Source organism: Canis lupus, chromosome 3 (genome assembly GCF_011100685.1).
Source record: "Canis lupus familiaris isolate Mischka breed German Shepherd chromosome 3, alternate assembly UU_Cfam_GSD_1.0, whole genome shotgun sequence".
In the NCBI taxonomy this organism is placed as follows: domain Eukaryota; kingdom Metazoa; phylum Chordata; class Mammalia; order Carnivora; family Canidae; genus Canis; species Canis lupus.
In genome coordinates this window covers 59558181-59577428 of record NC_049224.1, presented here as the reverse complement: position 1 = coordinate 59577428, position 19248 = coordinate 59558181, and the positions used below count along the sequence as shown (strand labels likewise).

Here is a 19248-nt window from a genome sequence, read left to right as displayed (position 1 = left end):
GAGGAGAAGTCAATGGCCCAGGGCCACACACCTGACTGTGGATGACAGAGCCGAGACCAGACTCAGGACCCCCACATCCCAGTCAGAGTTCTCTCTGTGGTCCCACTGCCTTTCCAAACCCCAGACCTCTGACCCCTGCCTCTCAGAGGTCCCCATGAAGATCTGTGGGAGAACTAACGCGTGGGTTCCTTTTCCCGAATCCCTCTCTCTTCCTTGGAGCCACATGGGTAGACAGACGGAGAATTTATCACTTCCACATTAGGAAAAGTAAGCAAACCGTAAGAGGCACTATGTGCTGGCATTTCAGTTTATATTGGTGAAAGGCACTTGAAGTAAAAAGAGCTGTACTTCTCAGAATAAATTAACCATTACCACAATAGTGGTAGACAATATATCTGAAGAATAAACACAAAAGTCCAATTAAATGACCATGCCATTTCCCTTACAGAACCTTCCCATCACTTCCACTTTCCCCTCTCATCCAGAAAGGCATACAAGTTTGATAAATAATTAACCTGCTGCTTCTCTAAAACACAAATGAAGGGGGACTGAATGTCTGCGAGATCATCTCCTAAGAGACTTACCCTCCACCAAAATGTCCCTGTGGCATACAACATGCCACCTAGCACCTTCACAAGCCCAAACTTGCAGAACAGTTCAGCTTCCGACACTCGAATGCCACAGCTGTTGAATGTATCCCCCTTTGCTCTGGCCACTGGGAAGCTCAATGTCAAACCTGTAGTGTGCCTCTGAAGTTACAGGAGACCTCATGGGTTCTATTTTGGGACACGTACTCACCCTTGGCTTCATCTTGCCATACTGTCCCCAAAATTCCTCAAATTTATTCTCTATCATTCTGCACACATTTTTAATATTTTGAACGGTTTCTTCTTTTAAAAGATTTTTAATTTTTTTACATAATCTCTACACCCGATATGGAGTTTGAAGGTACAACCTTAAGATCAAGAGTTGCATGCTCTACCAACTGAGCCAGTCAGGTGCCCCCTGCACACATTTTTAAAAAATATTTTTTAGAGTAGATCTGCACACAGAACAAAATTCACAAGGTACAAAAGAGCATACAAAGAAAGTAAGTCACCCTCCTCCCGATCTAGTTCAAACCTAGTTCGTTGCCCTCTCCTAAGCAAGTCTATCATGATCAGCCTAAGTATCCCTTCCAGATAGAGTCTCTGCATCTACAAAGATATGTATTTATCTTTATTCATATAGAACACACTATAATAATGGTTATTTGCTTTGCTTTTTAAGATCTGCACTTTACCTCACTTCAGGATTTAACCAATTCCCTACTGCCGGACATTTGGCTTACTTCCAACCTCTTGTGCTGCAATCAATACCCTTATGCAACCATCATTTTAATTACATACTGATTCATCTCTAGGATGAATCCCTAGAAATGAAAACGTGGATCAAAGGTGCCCTGATTGATTCAGCCACTGTTCCTTATTTTTTAAATTAAAAGTTAGGGCAGCCCGGATGGCTCAGAGGTTTAGAGCGGCCTTTGGCCCAGGGCGTGATCCTGGAGTCCCGGGATCAAGTCCCACATCGGGCTCCCTGCGTGGAGTCTGCTTCTCCCTCTGCCTGTGTCTCTGCCTCTCTGTCTCTCATGAATAAATAAATCTTAAAAATTAATTAACTAATTAAAACAGTTAGCTTTTTTGATGCACATAGTTCTAGAACTTTCTTCCAGCCACCACCATCACAAAGATGCAGAGCAATTCTAGCATCCCCAAAACTACCTCCCTGCCACTCACACCCTACACCAAGCCTGGCACCAACTGTCTTTTCAAGTGTGTCACACACATGGAATCGTATAGCATGTCAACTTTTTGAGAATAGATTCCTACACTCAGATAATACCCCTGAGACTCATCCAAGGTTGTCAGTATGATGGATTACACCAACTGATTTTCAAATGCTAAATCAGCCTTGCATTCCTGGCAAAAACACCACTTAGTTGTGGTGTATTGCCTTTTTTTTCTTTTTAAGTATTAATGGATTCAACTTGTTAACACTGCGTTGAGGATTATGTGTGTCTTCATTAGGGATAGTGGTCTGCAGTCTGCTTTTTTTGTACTGCCCTTGTCTAGCTTTGATATCAGGATGATACAGGCCTCATAAAATGTGTCGGGAGATAGTGCCTCCTCTAAAATTGGTGCTATTTTTCTTTAAATACTGGTAGAACTCACCAGTGACACTCCTTGGGCTTAGAGATTTCTTTTTTTGGAAGGTTTTTCACTACAATTCCCATTTCTTTAAGAATTAGAGGATGATTCAGGTCATCTATTCATCTTGGGTGAGTTTTGGTGACTTGTGATTTTCAAAGAAATGGACCATTTCATCTAAATTATCAAATTTATGAATGTGGAGTTATCCATGACATTCTTATTATTGTTTTAATTTCTGCAGGGTCTGTGGTGCTATTGCCTTTTTCACTTGTCTTACTGATAATTCGGTTCACTTCTCTTTTCGTCAGTTTTGCTAGATAGAGTTTGATCAATTTTGTTCATCATTTCAAAGACCCAGTTTTTGGTTTCACTATTATTTTTCCACTTTCAGTTTCATTGATCTCTGCTCTTATGTTTATTATTTCCCTCCTTTTGCTTGCTTTGGGTTTATTTGCTCCTTTTATGGTTTTTAAAGTAGAAAATCAGATTATTGACTGTAGAACTTTGTTCTTTTCCAACATTAGCACTTTAATGCTATAAATTTCCTTCTAAGCATTTTATTCCATGAATTTTATTATGTTCTATTTTAATTCAGTTCAAAAGATTTTCTTTCTCTGTGACCTCCTCATTGTCCCATGATTTATTTAGAAGTATGTTGCTTATTTAATTTCCAAGTTTTTGGGGTAGATTCTTGCTTTCTTTGTGTCACAGTTTTATGATCTAATTCCACTGTGGTTAGAGAACCTATTTTGTATAATTTTAATCCTTCCAACTTTGTAGTTTCTAACACAGGTAATGATCTATCTTGGTGAAAGTTGTGTGCATGCTTGTCAAGAACGTGTGCTGTGCTCTTGTGGGAGGCCGGAGGGTTCTCCAAACATCAGTCTAGCTGACTGATGGGTCAGTCCTTCTGTGTCCTGGCACAGTCTATGGATCACTGTCTAGAAAGTCAACACTCCGTAGTAACTGTAGATTTGGGCACTTGTTTCACACCGGCCATCTTTAGCTTCATGCATTCTGTAGCTGTTATGGGTATACATGCATTCAAAGTCATTCTGTCTTCATTGGGTAATGTCTTGGCTCATCCTTGGGAACTTCTCTTGCTCTAAAGTCTACTTTTTCTTTTCTTTTTTTTTTTTTCCTTAAGATTTTATTTGACAGAAAGAGGGAAAGAATACAAGCAGGAGGAGTGGCAGGGAGAGGCAGAGGGAGAAGGAGGCTCTTTGCTGAGCAGGGAGCCCAATCCAGGACTTGATCCCAGGACCCTGAGATCATGACCTGAGCTGAAGGCAGATGCTTAACCAGCTCCAACCCCTGAGGTACCCCTGAAGTCTACTTTTCTTTATGCTACTATACTCCATCCTCATTCTGATTAGTGCTTCCATGGTATAGTTTTTCCCATCCTTTCATTTTAACCTATATATTTGACATTTAAAGTGGGTTTCTTTTAGACAACACATATATGGGTTTTCTTAATTTTTTTCACCCGTTCTGACAATCTGTCAGGTTTAGGCATTCAGACAGAATTCGTGTGTTCAGACCATTTCTAATAATATAATTATTGATATGTTTCAGTTTACCATCTTCTCTGTTTTATGGTTTTCCTTCCCCTATTTCCTCTTTCCTGCCTTGATTTCATTTTTTAACTCTTTTTCGAATTTCATTTGAATTGTTTTGTTTTTTATTCTTTCTTCACATACTTTGGAGGTTGATCTAGGGATTATAATGTCTATTTAATTTTTTTACAATCTTACCATCACATCTCTTTATGTGACATCTACAGACCCTGACAACCCAGACGATGTTTTAGTGTTTGCTTTCAGTGGAATCTGTGGTAAAGAGCTCACTAGGAGAAGGGCAGTTTCTTTATCTACCTAGACCCTCATTGTTCTGCTGTTTTTCCTTCTGAATATTCCAAGTCTCCCTTGGGTATAACGATCCTTCCATCTGAAAAACTTCCTTTAGCAACTCACTTACTTAGATCTGCTAGCCACAAATTTTCGCACTTTTCCTTCATCTGAAAGCACTTTATTGCACATTCACCCCTGCACAGTATTTGTGACTCTTTTCTTCCAGAATTTTAAACATGGGATTCTGATATGAAAAATTAGTCCCTCAAATTGTTGCTCCCCACTAATGCATTTCCTCTGCCTGCTTATAAGATATTTTTTGTATTTATTTCTCCAGCAATTTGATTATGATGTGTCTGGGCATAGGCTTCTGTGGATTCCTCATGTGGAGGAATCTGTGGATTCCTTCTGCGGAGTTCACTAAGCTCCCCTCTCCAAATCTGTAGGTTTATATCTTTTGTCAGATTTAAGACATATCCAGCCACTATTTAGCCCAGTATGTTTTTTTCTGCACCACGTCTCCTCTCCTTCTGAAACCCCAACAACACAAATGTTAGACCTGTTAATACTGTCTCACCCACCCCTAAGGCTCTGTCCAATTTTTTCCTCCAATCTTTTTGCTCTGTATTTTCAGATGGAATCATTTCTATGGATTTCTCTTTTCCTTTTTTTTTTTTTTTAAAGATTTTATTTATTTATTCATGAGAGTCAGAGAGAGAGAGAGGCAGAGACACAGGCAGAGGAAGGAGCAGGCTCCATGCAAAGAGCTCGATGTGGGACTCAATCCCAGGACTCCAGGATCACGCCCTGGGCCAAAGGCAGGTGCTAAACCACCGAGCCACCCAGGCGTCCCTCTATGGATCTATCTCAATGTTCATATACTCTTTTCACTATAATCTTCATTCTGCTCCTGAGCCTATCCAGTTAGCTTTTTATTGTTGTTATTTTTCATTAAAAAGTTCTTCGTAGGGGCTCCTGAGTGACTCAGTCATTTGTCTGACTCTACTTCAGCTCGGTCATGATCTCAGGGTCCTGGGATAGAGCCCTGCATCAGGCCCTGTGCTGGGCATGGAGCCTGCTTGAGATCCTCTCTCTCCCTCTGCCCCTCTTATCCCACTCTCTCTTTAAAAAAAAAAAAAAAAAATCCATGTAGTTCCTCCTTATAGTTTTCTAATTCTTTGCTGAGACTTTCTACCTTCCTATGTTAAGAACTCCCCCCTACCCCTTATTTACTGGAGCATTTTTATAATGGCTGGTTTAGAGTCTTAGCTAGATAATTCTAACATTTGTGTTATCTTGGTACCAGTGTCTGCTAATTGTCGTTTCCTATGGAAGTTACGATTTTCCTAGTATGTTTGAGTGGCATTATAGTCTATCTTGACCATTGTGTTATAAGACTCTGGGTCTTGCTCAAACCTTTTGGAGAAGGATATTTTTGTTTTAATAGGCAATTGACCTGGCTAGATTTCAGCCCCATGTTCCAACTAGCCTTCTGTGGGTTATGGCTCGAAAGCCAATTGACATTTCAAAGCCTTCACAGCACCTATTGACTATACCCCCCATGTGCACCACCCAGGGCCAACGTTGGATCCGGGTGCTGGTCTATTCCTGAATTTCAGTTCTCAAGTCTACAGTTGCTAGTTAGGGTCACATCCGTGTACCCACAACTTGGGAGTCAGCCCGGGAGTTCATAATAACCTTAAAGGTCACTTTCCTGAGCTCGTCCTCTCCACATTCTCCAGAACTTGCAGCTTCCCTGGGCCACCCCTTTTCTGGTCCTCTACCCAGACACACACCTTCCACAACCTTAGGCCAAGTGGCAGGAGGAGAGAGAACAGGGCATCAGGGATCTGCCCCACTTTCCTGGGAATAAACCTCCTCTAATCAGTTCCCCTTCCTGAAGAGTTTCTCCTGCTGGCCTGTTTCTGCTGCCAGGAGACTGCATGAGGACTGGGGCATGAGAAAACAGAGAAAAGAAAAATATGAAAAGTAGGCTTTTGGCATCCTCTCTGAGGGTGAGAGTACCCACTCCTGATCCAGAACTAGAAAACCTTTCCTAGAGCTCAGTCCACACTGATACCCATCTCTAGGTTTTAGGCTACATCGAGTTTGGGCTGGAGAATATGAGGAGAAAAATGGTAAAGTCAATCAGTCCAGCAGTACGTTGAACTGCAGTTTCTTCCCCAATCCACCCGCTATTGTTTGCTTTTCAGAAGGCTCAAAACACTACTCTATGTGTTGGGTTCCAGTTTTACAGCTGTATTCATCGGGAGAGACATGTTAGAGTATGCTACTCCTGGCCCAGAACTGGGACTTGTTCTGTTTATAAACCGGTTCAAATCTATTTTCCAAAGGTATAAGGGATGATGAAAAGGAAGAAAGTTTTCTCATTCCTACCTGCAGGTTTTAGATTACCTGCAGGCCCATCACCAGTCAGTCACCTGCACTGACCATCTGGGCTTGTTTTTTCTGCAGTTTATGATGATTTATACTCTTCTGACTAGCCAGACTTCTCAGAACCCAGAGGTGAAGAGAATAAATATCACTTTAAGCTGTTCTGGATATGCCTTCTTCTGAGATGCTCTCTGACTAGAAATTCCAGAAAGCCATCCAAGATATTCCAGGTTACAGAAACCCAAATACAGGGCAGCCCAGGTGGCTCAGCAGTTTAGTGCCGCCTTCAGCCCAGGGTGTGATCCTGGAGACCCGGCATCGAGTCCCGCATCAGGCCCCCTGCATGGAGTCTGCTTCTCCCTCTGCCTGTATGTCTCTCTCTCTCTGTGTCTCTCATGAATAAATAAATAAATAAAATCTTAAAAAAAAAAAAAAAAAGAAACCCAAATACATGTACATTCCTTTACTCACATAACATGTTTTATCTAAGACACTGATGCCTGCAAGCCTGTACTCCCTATGGTGATCCTTGCCCATCAGTAGCTACCCTGGAGCCCAAACAGGACACTTCCTGAATGCCTTGAGTCTATGTACTAGTGTTATGTCTAAAAGATTCAAAAACTCTGCTCTAAAGCATCCCCAAATGTGTGCAGCCCTGAGCTCCTCCAACATCTATTCAAATTAAAAAGACCCGGGATCCCTGGGTGGCGCAGCGGTTTGGCGCCTGCCTTTGGCCGGGGCGCGATCCTGGAGACCCGGGATTGAGTCCCACGTCGGGCTCCCAGTGCATGGAGCCTGCTTCTCCCTCTGCCTGTGTCTCTGCCTCTCTCTCTCTCTCTCTATCATAAAGAAGTAAGTAAAATATTAAAAAAAAAAAAAAACAAATTACAAAGACCCATTTTTTTTACCTTTTAAGTGGTCTTTTCTTCAAAAAATAATAAGATTGTACATGGGAAAATCATTGAAAGGAAAAATACCAAAATGCAAACAGTATTTATTCGGGGCAATAAGACACCACGTATTTTCTTTTTCTTCATTTCCTAACATCCTCTACATCTTCTACAAATTAATATAACCAGGATAATAGGTATTGCTAATTTATCTTTACAATAAAGTGCACTCCCCATTTCCAATAATTCGAGCGATTTAGGGACAGTAAGCCACAACTACCTCATGCCAGGCTATGGTAGTGAGATCTTTTAATAAGATTTCACCCACACAACTTCACTGGAGCATCAAAATTCCCTAGCAAGTCACTGCTTCTCAAACCTGGCTGCACTTCAAAGTCATCAACAGAACTCAAACATAAACAAAATGCCAGTCAGACTGGAAGGAGGATGTGAGAAGACAAAAGTCAAGAACAACTCTCAAGTTTGAGACCTGAAACAGAAGGCTAAGTCTATCACTTTCCAAAATGGGGAAAGGTGCAAAGGGAACCAGCCCAACGTAACAGAAAAAAACATGAGTGAGACAGGAAGCACTGTCAGACATCCAGTGGGGTCCCCCACCGGGAACAAATGTGGGGGTGCAGTATTTAAAGCCTCCAGTCTAGCTGAGGTCTCCTAGAGGGTGACCTGAGACAGAGAAGCACCTGGGAGGCACTCTAAAATCTAAAGGGCACCCAGCAGGGGAGTGTGTGGTGACCTGGAAGTCAAGGTCAGAAAGGCTCCCCAGGAGCAGAAGAGAGGTTGAGAAGACAAAGGCTGATGAATGACACTCAGACCTAGGAAGCAGCTGTCACTTGAAAACCCAGTGGTGCAGAAACTCTAGGATGGCTGCATGCCACTCTTCTTCACAAGGCTTATCATAGCTGCAATTAGCTATAGAGTTATTTTGCTTAAATCTGTCTTTCCCTGATCTACCGTTAAGTTCCAATGAAGGGCATGTAAGTCTTGCCCTTCATTGTAATCCCAGGATGGACCCCAACAGTGGCTCAAGTTTGTGGAACAAAGGACTGTGGAATCCAAGAAGGAAGGGTCCTCTTTATTCACAAGGCAAAGGCACACTGCCCAGATGGACCAATACAAACCGGATGATAGGAGACCTGAAAGCAGCAGTCTTCAAATACCTTCTCCCAGTCTTGACTCCCAGGGCCTCTCCAGTTCACCAGCAATGACTACAATGTGTATCTGGTGTATTTCAGACCTTTTATTTAACCCACTCTGGACAAAGATGGCTATTTCCTCCCCAATATCCAAGATTCCCTTCTCCAGTAGCAGCGTTTCTGAAACATGAGCGCACATTACCCATACCTGGAGCATTTGCGAGAACACGGCCTGCTGTGCCTCCAGCTGTGCAGCTTCTTTAGTAGGTCTGGGGTGAGGCCTAAGAACCTGTGTCTCTAACAAACTCCCACATGGTAATGATATCAGTCCAGGGACCATACTCCCAGGACCACTGCTTTAGTGTGATTCTCATAACTATCCTTGGTCATTTTTGTTTCCCCCTACTTAGAAAATCTCTCTGAAATAATGTAAGCTGAGAGAAAATCACTTACTTTTCAAAACTTCTATGAAATTTGAAAATATAACTGAAAGTAACATCACAACATTTCCTAAAAATGGCAACCACGTATATATAAGGCTCAAGTGGAGAGACTGGCCGAGTGACAAGGAAGTCAGATGTGCACCGGAGTCCCCTGGGCAAACTGGAGGTAGCATCTGCCACTTGCTGGACAGATTTCTTAATTGTCATAATAGCTCCTTCCTTGAGTACTAACTCTGGACCACAGGCTGTGTTAAACATCGGAGGAAAATATTTCACATACATTATCTCTTAACGTATAACAATTCAGACAGTAGGACTCCTAATGCCCATTTTGCCAAGGAGTAAACTGGCCCAAAATCATACAAATAAGGAGAAATGAAGCTGGAAAGTCAGTGCAAGTCTGCAAGGCCAACAATCTTGGCTGGTTTGCACAACTGTCCCCTCGGCTCCACCACGGGCTCCTTGAGGCAAGCCGATTCAACCACAAGACCTGGCCACAGCAAGGTGCAGTGTTTGTTGAACATGCAGGTGAAGGGATCTGTGGAGGCCTCAGGCTCATTCTCTCACACTGTTTTCCACTTCCTGTGGTTCAAGGTGGACTTGTCACAATAATTACAGCAAATGCTTTCCAGCATTTACAACATTCAGGACTGTTCTGAGCACATGATATATGTTCATACATGTAACCCTCACCGCCCACCCCTGCCCTCTGCCCCAAGGCTGGCACTGCTATTCTCCAGATTCTAGGGAGGAAGGAAATGAGGCTCAGAAGATTGTGTGACTTGGCCACACAGAGGAGCCATGGCAGAGCTGGGATACAAACTGCCAGTGTGACTCCAAAGTCCATGCTCTTAAATCACTATGTGATGCTGCTTCTCTCAAGCAATAAAACATTCCAAAGGAACGGGAAAAGGAACTAGAGTTTCTTAAACCCTTACTTATGCTTCAGCTCTAACTGAAGTTATCACCATTTGGGATCACAGGCCCTGGCAGTCAGCCATGGCTCTGAGTTCTCTCAAGGGTGTGAGCTGACATCTGTGGCAGCAGCCAGCTCCAGCCTAATGCTCAGGAGCTGCCTCACAGAGGCAGGTCCCTGGCCCTGGATCCCTCAGGGGCCTTGGCAGACCAGGGAGAGATCAGAGGGCCAGAGACACAAAGCATGAGCAAATAGGACACAGGCAAGATCATATGACTCATGCAGGTACAATTACATCCTTTATTATTGATGGTTGAAGCCAGATGGTCCTCTTCTCTGCAATATTGTGTTACCACATAATTAGTGGACCTAGTCATTTCAGTTCACAAAAATCCTTTAGGTTCAAGAACATGATCCATGTTCACCTTTATAAAATAAAAAGGTATGACAAAGATAATAAAGAAATTCAAGCACGATGCAAGTGATATTAAGAGTCATGTGAAAATCTAGTATAATGATTACTTTTTTCAAAGTGTGGATTTCTTTAAAAATTCTTTAACAGCTTGGCTCTTTAGTTTTTAAGAAATTTATAGCTGAGCTTTGCATACAAACTCATCACCTTTTATTTGTATGCTACTGCAATAGTAGCTTACACAATAAGTGGTTCAAATATAACAATCTATAAAAACAAATTCCAACACTAATGTACTTTTTGAGTCTCCTGGGCCCAGACAACAGCTATGGGGAATGTTGGACAACATTCAGAACACCATTAGTTTGCCAAGGCAGAAAAACATGAAATGGGACAGATCCACCATGCTGTTCAAGCCAGACCCCTAGCATGTGCTCACCGCCTCACCACACACACTGCACCCACATATCCAACATGTCTAGAACTCAAAGGGGCTATCCCCTGCAACCCACAGCAACTGTATCACCTGGCCAGACCCCACTTTACTCCTCTGGACTAGTCCAACAGTCACATTCTTGCCAAGGGGACTGTTCAATCCTTACATAAGTAAAACTCTCCAGGAGTTCCCCCAAGCCTTCAGGTCAGAGACAGGTTCCAGGCCCAGCACATCACCCAGGCCCCATGAATGGCCCCTCCCACTGCTCCCTGGACTCATGCTGCACACTGCCCCCTCAGCACAGGTGGCTATCACTTTCTCCTGCCCCTTCCTTGCACAGGGACAGAGGAGCAGTGAGGGCCCTGGGGTAGGTTCCAGCTGTGCACAAGTCACTCAGCCTGTGTCATCTTTGATAAAATAGTACCCTCTTTAGAAGGCTGTTACAAGTTTTAAATGCACTAGAAACCCAAGTGCTGACTCACTTGAAACTGGCACAGAGTAATCACTGAGTTCATGATCCCCTGTGGTTATTATCTTTGCCACACCTGTGAACTCAACCTTGCGTGCAGCCTGGCCCAGCAGGCCCTGCCCCCAACCACACACACCTGTAGGGCTCCTTTCCCTACCTGCCTTAGAATCCTCTCCTTACCAGGGGGGCCCTCTGGAGCAAGGTACTGTGGTCGGTTCTCTAAGCCCAGCACCACACGGGAGGCCTGGCACTTAGTAGGTCTTCAAAAGTATTCACTGAACAACTGTCAATGAATACAAAACAGAGGCTGAAGGAATCAGCCTGCTGAAGGGCATTGTCATGGCACTGGGTCAAGAGCAATCTGTGAGGATGGCTGGGGCTCAGAGCCCAGGGGAGAATGCAGGTGGGAACTGGGCTTCCGAGGCCACAGATGCCCCTGGCCTCACTAAGTCTATGCATGAGCCTTCTATGAAAAACTGAGCACATGCCTCCAGCTATTGGCATCACTCCATGCATGGGGAGCGAGACAACCCAGTGGTGATGATACCATCAGAGCTGCCTGACCTCTGAACCTCATGCCCTGCCCCCGATGGACAAGTGGGAAGCTTCTGAGACCGCAAGGGGAAGGGAGACATACTACAGCCAAGGTGAACAATGGCCCTTGCATTCCTGGCCAAATCAGCACTGGAAGGATTAAGCTCCAGGAAACCCATGGTATCAGAGAGGGAGAGTGCTTTAATAAGGAACACAATTAATAAAAATGTGACAATAAACACATTTGCAACTATTATTGGAAAAACTGATTAAGTGAAGTTACAAAGATCTGAAGCCAGCTCTCTCCTGTACATATGCGGTGAGCTAAAAGAAACGGAAAAGGTTAAAGTCATCAATTTTCTCAAGGAAGGTTTAAATTTTAAGAACTTGGCATGCAGATCAACACAGTTTTCCAATCTCAAAGCCTCCACAAAGGTCATTTTTGCAAGGTTCACATATATATGCTGCACAGCGTATTTCTGTGTTTTTGTATCTCGTATACCTTTTGTATTTTCTTTGAATCTTTCTGAGCATTCTCTCGAAGTGGTACTTTTCCAAATAACTTCCATCCCAAGTCATTTTGTTTGTCAAGTCTTGCATTCTGTTTTCTAGCAAGCAAATTCCTATAGGAAGAAAATAAGAGGGTTAGGGAACTTCTGGGTATTCGTAGAAGCACCAGGACTGCCGAGTCACTCTCTAATGAAAACAAGTGGACTTTCCTCTGAGAGGACAATGTGATGAACCACAAGCTTTAATTCTTCAGACCTGATTTTCATATAAGACACAGAGGATTAAAAAAATAAATAAATAAAAAAGACACAGAGGATAAGCCCCTAAACCACAAATAAAATTTTTGTTGTTCAGCTGTAACATCTACAAAGTCTACAATTCAGAGTAAGGAAATACTTTATATTACAACAAAGTATTTCAGGAAAAGTGAGCTTTAAAGACAGACCGAACTGAATTGAAACTCTGACCCAACCACTCACTAGCTGTGTAACTTTGACCAGTACATTTACTTTTCTGAGCCTTAGTTTATGTTTAATAAGGGTCTTTGTAGGAATTAAAATTACAGATACACAATCAGTGTTTAAAAAATAAGAGTTGCTGGGGTGCCTGGGGGCAGTCAGTCCCTTGAGCATCCAACTCTTGATTTCAGCTCAGGTCATGATTTCAGGGTCGTTGGCCCTGAGCCCCATATTAGGCTCTACACTCAGCACAGAGGCTGCTTGAGATTCTCTCTCCCTCTCTCCCCTCACTGCTGTTCTCTAAATAAATAAATAAATAAAATCTTAAAAAGTTATTTTAATAACCTCTAGTTCAGTTTAAGTTATCTATACAGTAAAAATCTACATAAGCTATTTATAAAGAGTCTCCGCGTACCATGAAATGAAAGCTACTCAGGAGATAAGTCACGAGGTCTTCCTTCCCAATAACACGTAAACAAAGGTCCCAAATAACACAAATAAATGCCAAATGGTAGAACAAAATAAACTACACTTTGGAATGTAAGTGTTGGTGCTTGCATTAAAAACAAATGGTTTCCAGGGCTCATTGGAAAGTATAAAATGAACCCACAGCATCTCCTCTGCTAGAAAGTAAGAAAGTGCTCAAAAAAATATGAGGACATGCTTAAAGGAAACAGTAGCCAGCTCGAAACAAGGACTCCCACTGGCTAAATCTAGAACAATCTAACCATCAAAAGAAATAAGGAGGGCAAGGGATTATAATCCATTGAATGAAACAAAAATCCAAGAGCCCATACAGATACGAGCAGACACAAATAAACAGAAGAGGGAAAGCTTTAGAATGCAGCCTAACAAGCCCTGAAAGACAAATGGAGGTAGGAAAAGACCAGTGGACACTCAACCAAGTAGCTGACAGCTGGATGAGGAAGAGAATTTGCACATAGTTTGAAAGCACCTCCCACAAATTCCTTATTACAAAGGTAAACCTCCTTAGGCAAGTGCTCAGAGTTGAGATTCTCTATCCCTGCTCAAAACAGGCAGTCAGTCTTATTTCCTCAGAGTTGGCACAGTACATCCATGGCAGCTACAGGTAGATGGACTGTCACAGAAGATTCCTGAAAAACTGATGAAATGTGAACACAGACCATGGACTTGGAAAGAACACGAGATTAATGTTAAATATCCTGATCTTGGTAACTGAACAGTGACTATGTAAGGGAATGCCTTTGTTCTTAGGAAAAATATACTGATATTTCCCACTGGCTCTTCTAATGCTTCAAAGAAATATTTAAATAGGGATCCCTGGGTGGCGCAGCGGTTTGGCGCCTGCCTTTGGCCCGGGGCGCGATCCTGGAGACCGGGGATCGAATCCCACGTCAGGCTTCCTGCATGGAGCCTGCTCCTCCCTCTACCTGTGTTTCTGCCGCTCTGTCTCTCTCTGTATGACTATCATGAATAAATAAATAAAATCTTTAAAAAAAAAAAAAAAAGAAATATTTAAATATTTATTTGCTTCCATGGTATACATACCACAGTCACAGAACAGATAAAACACATAAAGTGAGACATAAACTGGGTAAAAAATACACAGAAGTTCCTTGTGTTTTTCTTGCAACTTTTCAATGCATTTGAAATCCTATCGAAATAAAGTTATAAAAACTTTCAAAAAGGGAAACAGTTTCACTGTATTTTTCCTTTCTCTTCTGTTGTGATTATAAGAGAATCCATTTCAGAACCCAAGGCGATTCAAGCACCTCACAAGCACCTTTGTGAGAAGTAAACTTAGAGCTGTGCCCAGGCCCAACCTGCTTAACATCTACAACTTAGCCATTGGTGGAAGTCATGCAGCTCAACCCTAGCTAAAGCCAGATGTGCCCAGAAGGGTACTAAGGGCTTGGGCACCCAGAATTCAGTTCACTGACAGTCTACGTTGGCTAAAGATGCATTGCTTATGGGGAAGGCAACTGGGCTTACGGGACAAGAGGTGAGGACCCCAGCTGCATCTGGAACGGGTGGGGCCCAGGGTGAGGAGCACACCTCCTGTTTAACTCCTACCCTGTTCTGGAGAGCCACGAGTGTCGGGGTGGGGGGCCTAGAGGGGTCAGGAATGGAACAGAGAGGCGCACAGAAGAGACTGGGTGATCTGTGAGCCGGGAGACAGAGTGGAACTCAGTGCTAGTCCCAGAAACAGCCAGGGGGAGAAGCAGCAGGAGAAACAGAAGCCTTGCATTTCCATCCCTGCTGAGTACTTGTGAGTCCGTACAGATACAGTGCACACAGCACTCATTAAAGATCGTGACACAGGACAGGCCATGACTTTGGAAAGGCTTGTGAAAGGTATCCATGGTGGTACTATTTGTTGTGGATGAGAGGCAGAGTAGTCCTGAATGGACAGAAAGTCTCCAGCCTCTGGCTTCCCTTCCAGGTTGGTGGATCACTGGAAGATTGACATGAAGCTGGCTGCAGGGCCCAGGAGGCCAGGTAGAGTCAAGCAACTGCCTCTGCCCATCCCGTGCCCCAACCCCACTTCCGAGGCCAGTGCATGGATGGCACAGGGAGAGCCCAGCAGCCCTGAGCCCATTACAATCCTTCATGAGCCTCGCCCCAGGAGTACCCCACAGGTAGGAAGCTCTCACAACAACCCACCAGGTGCATTCATCCAGGGCCTCAACTATACTTAACAAAACAAGGAGTCTTATTTGCTCAGAAACCGTCTCTCCTCAGGTTAGCGCCAAAGCTCTCACCTGATTTGGCAAGGGTCTGGCCCCACTGCCCAGCCCTCCTCCCTGTGTCTTTCTGGGTCTGCAGACAGCTGGTCACACCCCACATATGCTTATCCCTCCCTTTCTTCAGGTGTCTCTCAGGCATAGGACCATGATCCATCAAGCCCTGGGCCCCTGAAGAACTCCCACTCCATCTGCCACAATGCTCCAGAAATCTTTCCTCCATATAGGGGGCAGGACCATCTTCTGAAAGCACAGATGGATCGCACCAGCCCTGTCCCCCAAATCCCCTCCACGGCTTCCACCTGTTTATGGCACCAGTGCTGATCCCCCTACCCTCAATGGGCTCCTGAAAGAGGAGACATGAGTGCTGACCTCACAGATGTGTTTCAAGGGTCAAACAAGGCTAAGGACCTCACAGGCCTGGGCCGCTGCCTCATGCACACACTCGGTTCACGGGAACAGTTACTGTTGTCCCATCACCACGCGGGGGCTTCTCCACTAGGGGACTGACCACCTGATCCTCCACCTAATCCCCTTCAGCTGAGCCAGCACTCTGCACCCTGAAGGCATCAGAGGGACCTGGGGATAGAGGCCAGGTTTATGGGAATGGTGGGCTGAAGGAAGGTGACCCAGTAGGCACTGGTCCCACCAGGGATCTGATGATAAGGCCTATCCGGATGCATTTTACATCAATGCTCAAGAGGCCTTGGGAAACACACTTTGGGGTGGTTGATGACTAAGCCACACCCAATGTCAAGGATAAAGAATAATCCTCAGAGCCTGAGGGAGGCAAAGACCCTTGGGCAGGAAAAAGGAGTCAGGGTTTCACTGGGGTCCTTACCCCTGGCTTGCAAAATAATTCTTTTCAATAGGTAACAACTCAGAGGAAGAGCTATGGGAAAAAACGACAAAGTAATGCTAAAAATAATGGTGTGTTCATTTCTGCCCAGCAGCTCTCTTGTGAGCTGTGGGGCACCATGCCACAGGTAAAGTGCATCATCAGAATCACAGTAAGATCAGGCATGGATGCATTCAACTACATGCGTTTAATGGGACAAAATGGCCTATCAGCACCTGGTCCTCACCAAGAACAGTCGAGCAGGGTTTTTGCACAGACCCTGGCCACAGCTCCCTTGCTTCCACCTCTTCCACACTGTGAGACACAGGCTTGTCCAGTTCACCCCTAGAGGCAGGAAGGACAAGGGGCAAAGCAGGGCTGAGTGAGGGAACCTCAACACCCCTTGCCTCCTGACAAAAGGTCAGGCCTGCACCGCCCAGGACAGGGCCACCAGCCACATGTGCTGCCGAACACAGGAAAAATATGCCAGTCACCTTGCTGAAATATGCCCACTAGAACAAAATGGTTTGGGCTTTTTAAAAATATTTTATTTATTTGAGAGAGAGCGTACGAGAGAGAAAGAAAAAGAGAGAGAGAGCGAGAGAGAGCAGGGGAGCAGCAGAGGGAGAAGCAGGGAGCCTGCCGTGACCTGAGCCAAAGGCAGACGCTTAACCGACTGAGCCACCCAGGTGTCTCTAAAACAAATTGTTTAAAATGCCACAAAAAGGGGAACCTAGGTGGCTCAGCAGTTGAGCGTCTGCCTTTGGCTCAGAGCATGATCCTGGAGTCCTGAGATCGGGTCCTGCATCGGGCTCCCTGCATGGAGCCTGCTTCTCCCTCTGCCTGTGTCTCTGCCTCTCTCTCTGTGTCTCTCATGAATAAATAATTTTTTTTAAAAAAAGTCACAAAAAGATTGAAAAAAACCCAAGGGTTCATGACACATCCATATGCAGCATTAAGAAGGGTCGGGGCACTTTTTTGAAAGACTATGGAGCTACCTGTTATCAAAGGAGAAAAGCAAGGTGTATACCAGGTAGAGCATGTCATGCAAGACAAGCATCTGCCTGCCTGTACAGGCACAACCTACTGCTGGGAGAAGACAGAAACGTTATTTCCTGCTTCTGCAATGTTTACTGGGTGGCACAGGGCACAAAGGAAAATTTTCACCATATATTCCATTGTACTTTTTGGATTCTGTACCATGCAAATGTATGACCTATTGAAAAAACTTAATATAAAAGCCATTGCTGAATTAGGAATTTCTGCCAATAAGAAATGAAGTGAGGGATACCTGACCAGCTCAGTCAGCGGTGTGCGACTTGATCTTAGGGTTGTGAGTGCAAGCCTCATATTGGGCATAGAGATTACCTTAAAAATATAAATAAATTGAGGTACCAGGTGGCGCAGTCAGTTGAGCATCTGACTCTTGGCTTCAGCTCAGGTCATGATCTCAGGGTCATGAGATCAAGCCCCACATCAGACTCCATGCTCAGAGTGGTGTCTGTTTCAGATTCTCTTTCCCTCTGCCTCTGTTCCTCCTCCTGCTCTCTCTCAAACAAATCTTAAATAAATAAAGTGCTTCAGCATCACCCCTACCCCCATCTTTCAAATCAGTAAGACTTCATCAAACCATCAAAACAGCGCCTGGTTTTTCTAAAAGTCTCTAACAACACCAGGTGACAAGTTCCAGGAGCCCCTGTTGTGTTGGGTAGAAAATGTCTTAACAAGCAAAAAGCTGAAGAGAAAATGAAAATGTTCAGTGATGCTCTACTGGTATTAAAAAATTAAACCTTTTGGGAGAGAGAAGTGAAAACCTATGGAGAGCCACACCTGTGAAGGCAACCGGTTGCTCGGCCCACACGACTTATACAACAGCTCTGTTGGGGTTAGTGCCTGCCCACACTGTGCTTCAGAGCCCCAGGCACTGAGCTGGAAGCAGTGGCCATGTGAGACTGGGGACAGTGTCCCAAGATAAATGACCTTCAAGTTGGGCAAGTTCCCAAGATCATCCACCAGGGACTCAAACCTGGGCCTTCCAGGCCTCCCCAGCACAGGTCTACCTCCTCCCATACAAATGAGGATGGCGGGCCCCACACTCCAGAGGAGCACAGAGCCAGCACTGTGGTTTAACAAGGCAGTGCAAACATGTCCCTGTCCACTCCCAAGCCTACAAGCAAGCAAAGCCGCAAGGACAAGGTTGGGGAACGGGGGAAGGAATGTGAAAGAATGGTAAAAAGACAGTGATGATCAAGTGGCCCCAGGCTGACCTGCTGTCCCATCACATCACCATAGCTACCCTTGCTCCAGCAACCACAGGCAGAGGCAGAACGGCAGCCTTCCCACTGAGAGGCTCCCAAACCATTCTGAACTACAGTTCTAATTAGGGCTTCCCATCCTATCCTCTATCCATCACGGAAGCAGCAGCTGCCCGAAGCCTCATGTTCTCCATCTGTAAACGGAGATGACAAATCTACCTGCAACCACTGTGAAGATTCAATGAAAGAGCACCGAAACCATCAGGGCAGGTGTGTGTGCAGGAGCCATGCTCCACCTGGTCCCTCCACTGTTCACACTCCAGTATACCTGCCATTGCAGCAGGCCCCCCAAGTGTCTGCAGGGCCAGATCTAGTCGTTTTAGGGGGCCTTAAAGCTTATTCACTTTGGGGAATCCTCAAAAATGAAAATGATGTTTAATTATGAAAACAAAGTTAGGCACAATTCCAACATTGATGTTTTGGCTTTTGAAACTAAAACCATGTGCTTCCACACAATGACACTCCAGGAAGGACTTCTACCCAAAGTTCCAGCTCTCCGTTTTTTGACAAGAGACAGTATAGTCCAAGGATGGACCCCCTTTCTTCTTAAAATGGTGTGGGTCTGAGATTGTTACTTTCATCCCGTCACCACTAACTTAACTCTCAGACGTTACTAAAGTCAAAATAAGGTGATTCCAAGAGCAATCTAAAATTCTAGCTGACAACAAAAGATTAGGTACTGGATCTGGGTCCCTATGCTAGGATATTTCAAAG

The 19248-nt window shown here is 44.4% G+C and overlaps 1 protein-coding gene across 7 annotated transcripts in view; it reads right to left on the bottom strand.

Moving 5' to 3' along the window:
• The window catches only part of TBC1D14 (TBC1 domain family member 14), a 104977-nt gene that overhangs the window by 45305 nt on the left and 40424 nt on the right, over positions 1 to 19248 (bottom strand). For all 7 annotated transcript variants that reach the window (XM_038533087.1, XM_038533086.1, XM_038533088.1 and 4 more), the window contains one exon: positions 12190 to 12310. In XM_038533087.1, the coding sequence (XP_038389015.1) occupies positions 12190 to 12310 (121 nt within the window). The remainder of the gene's footprint in view (positions 1 to 12189; positions 12311 to 19248) is intronic.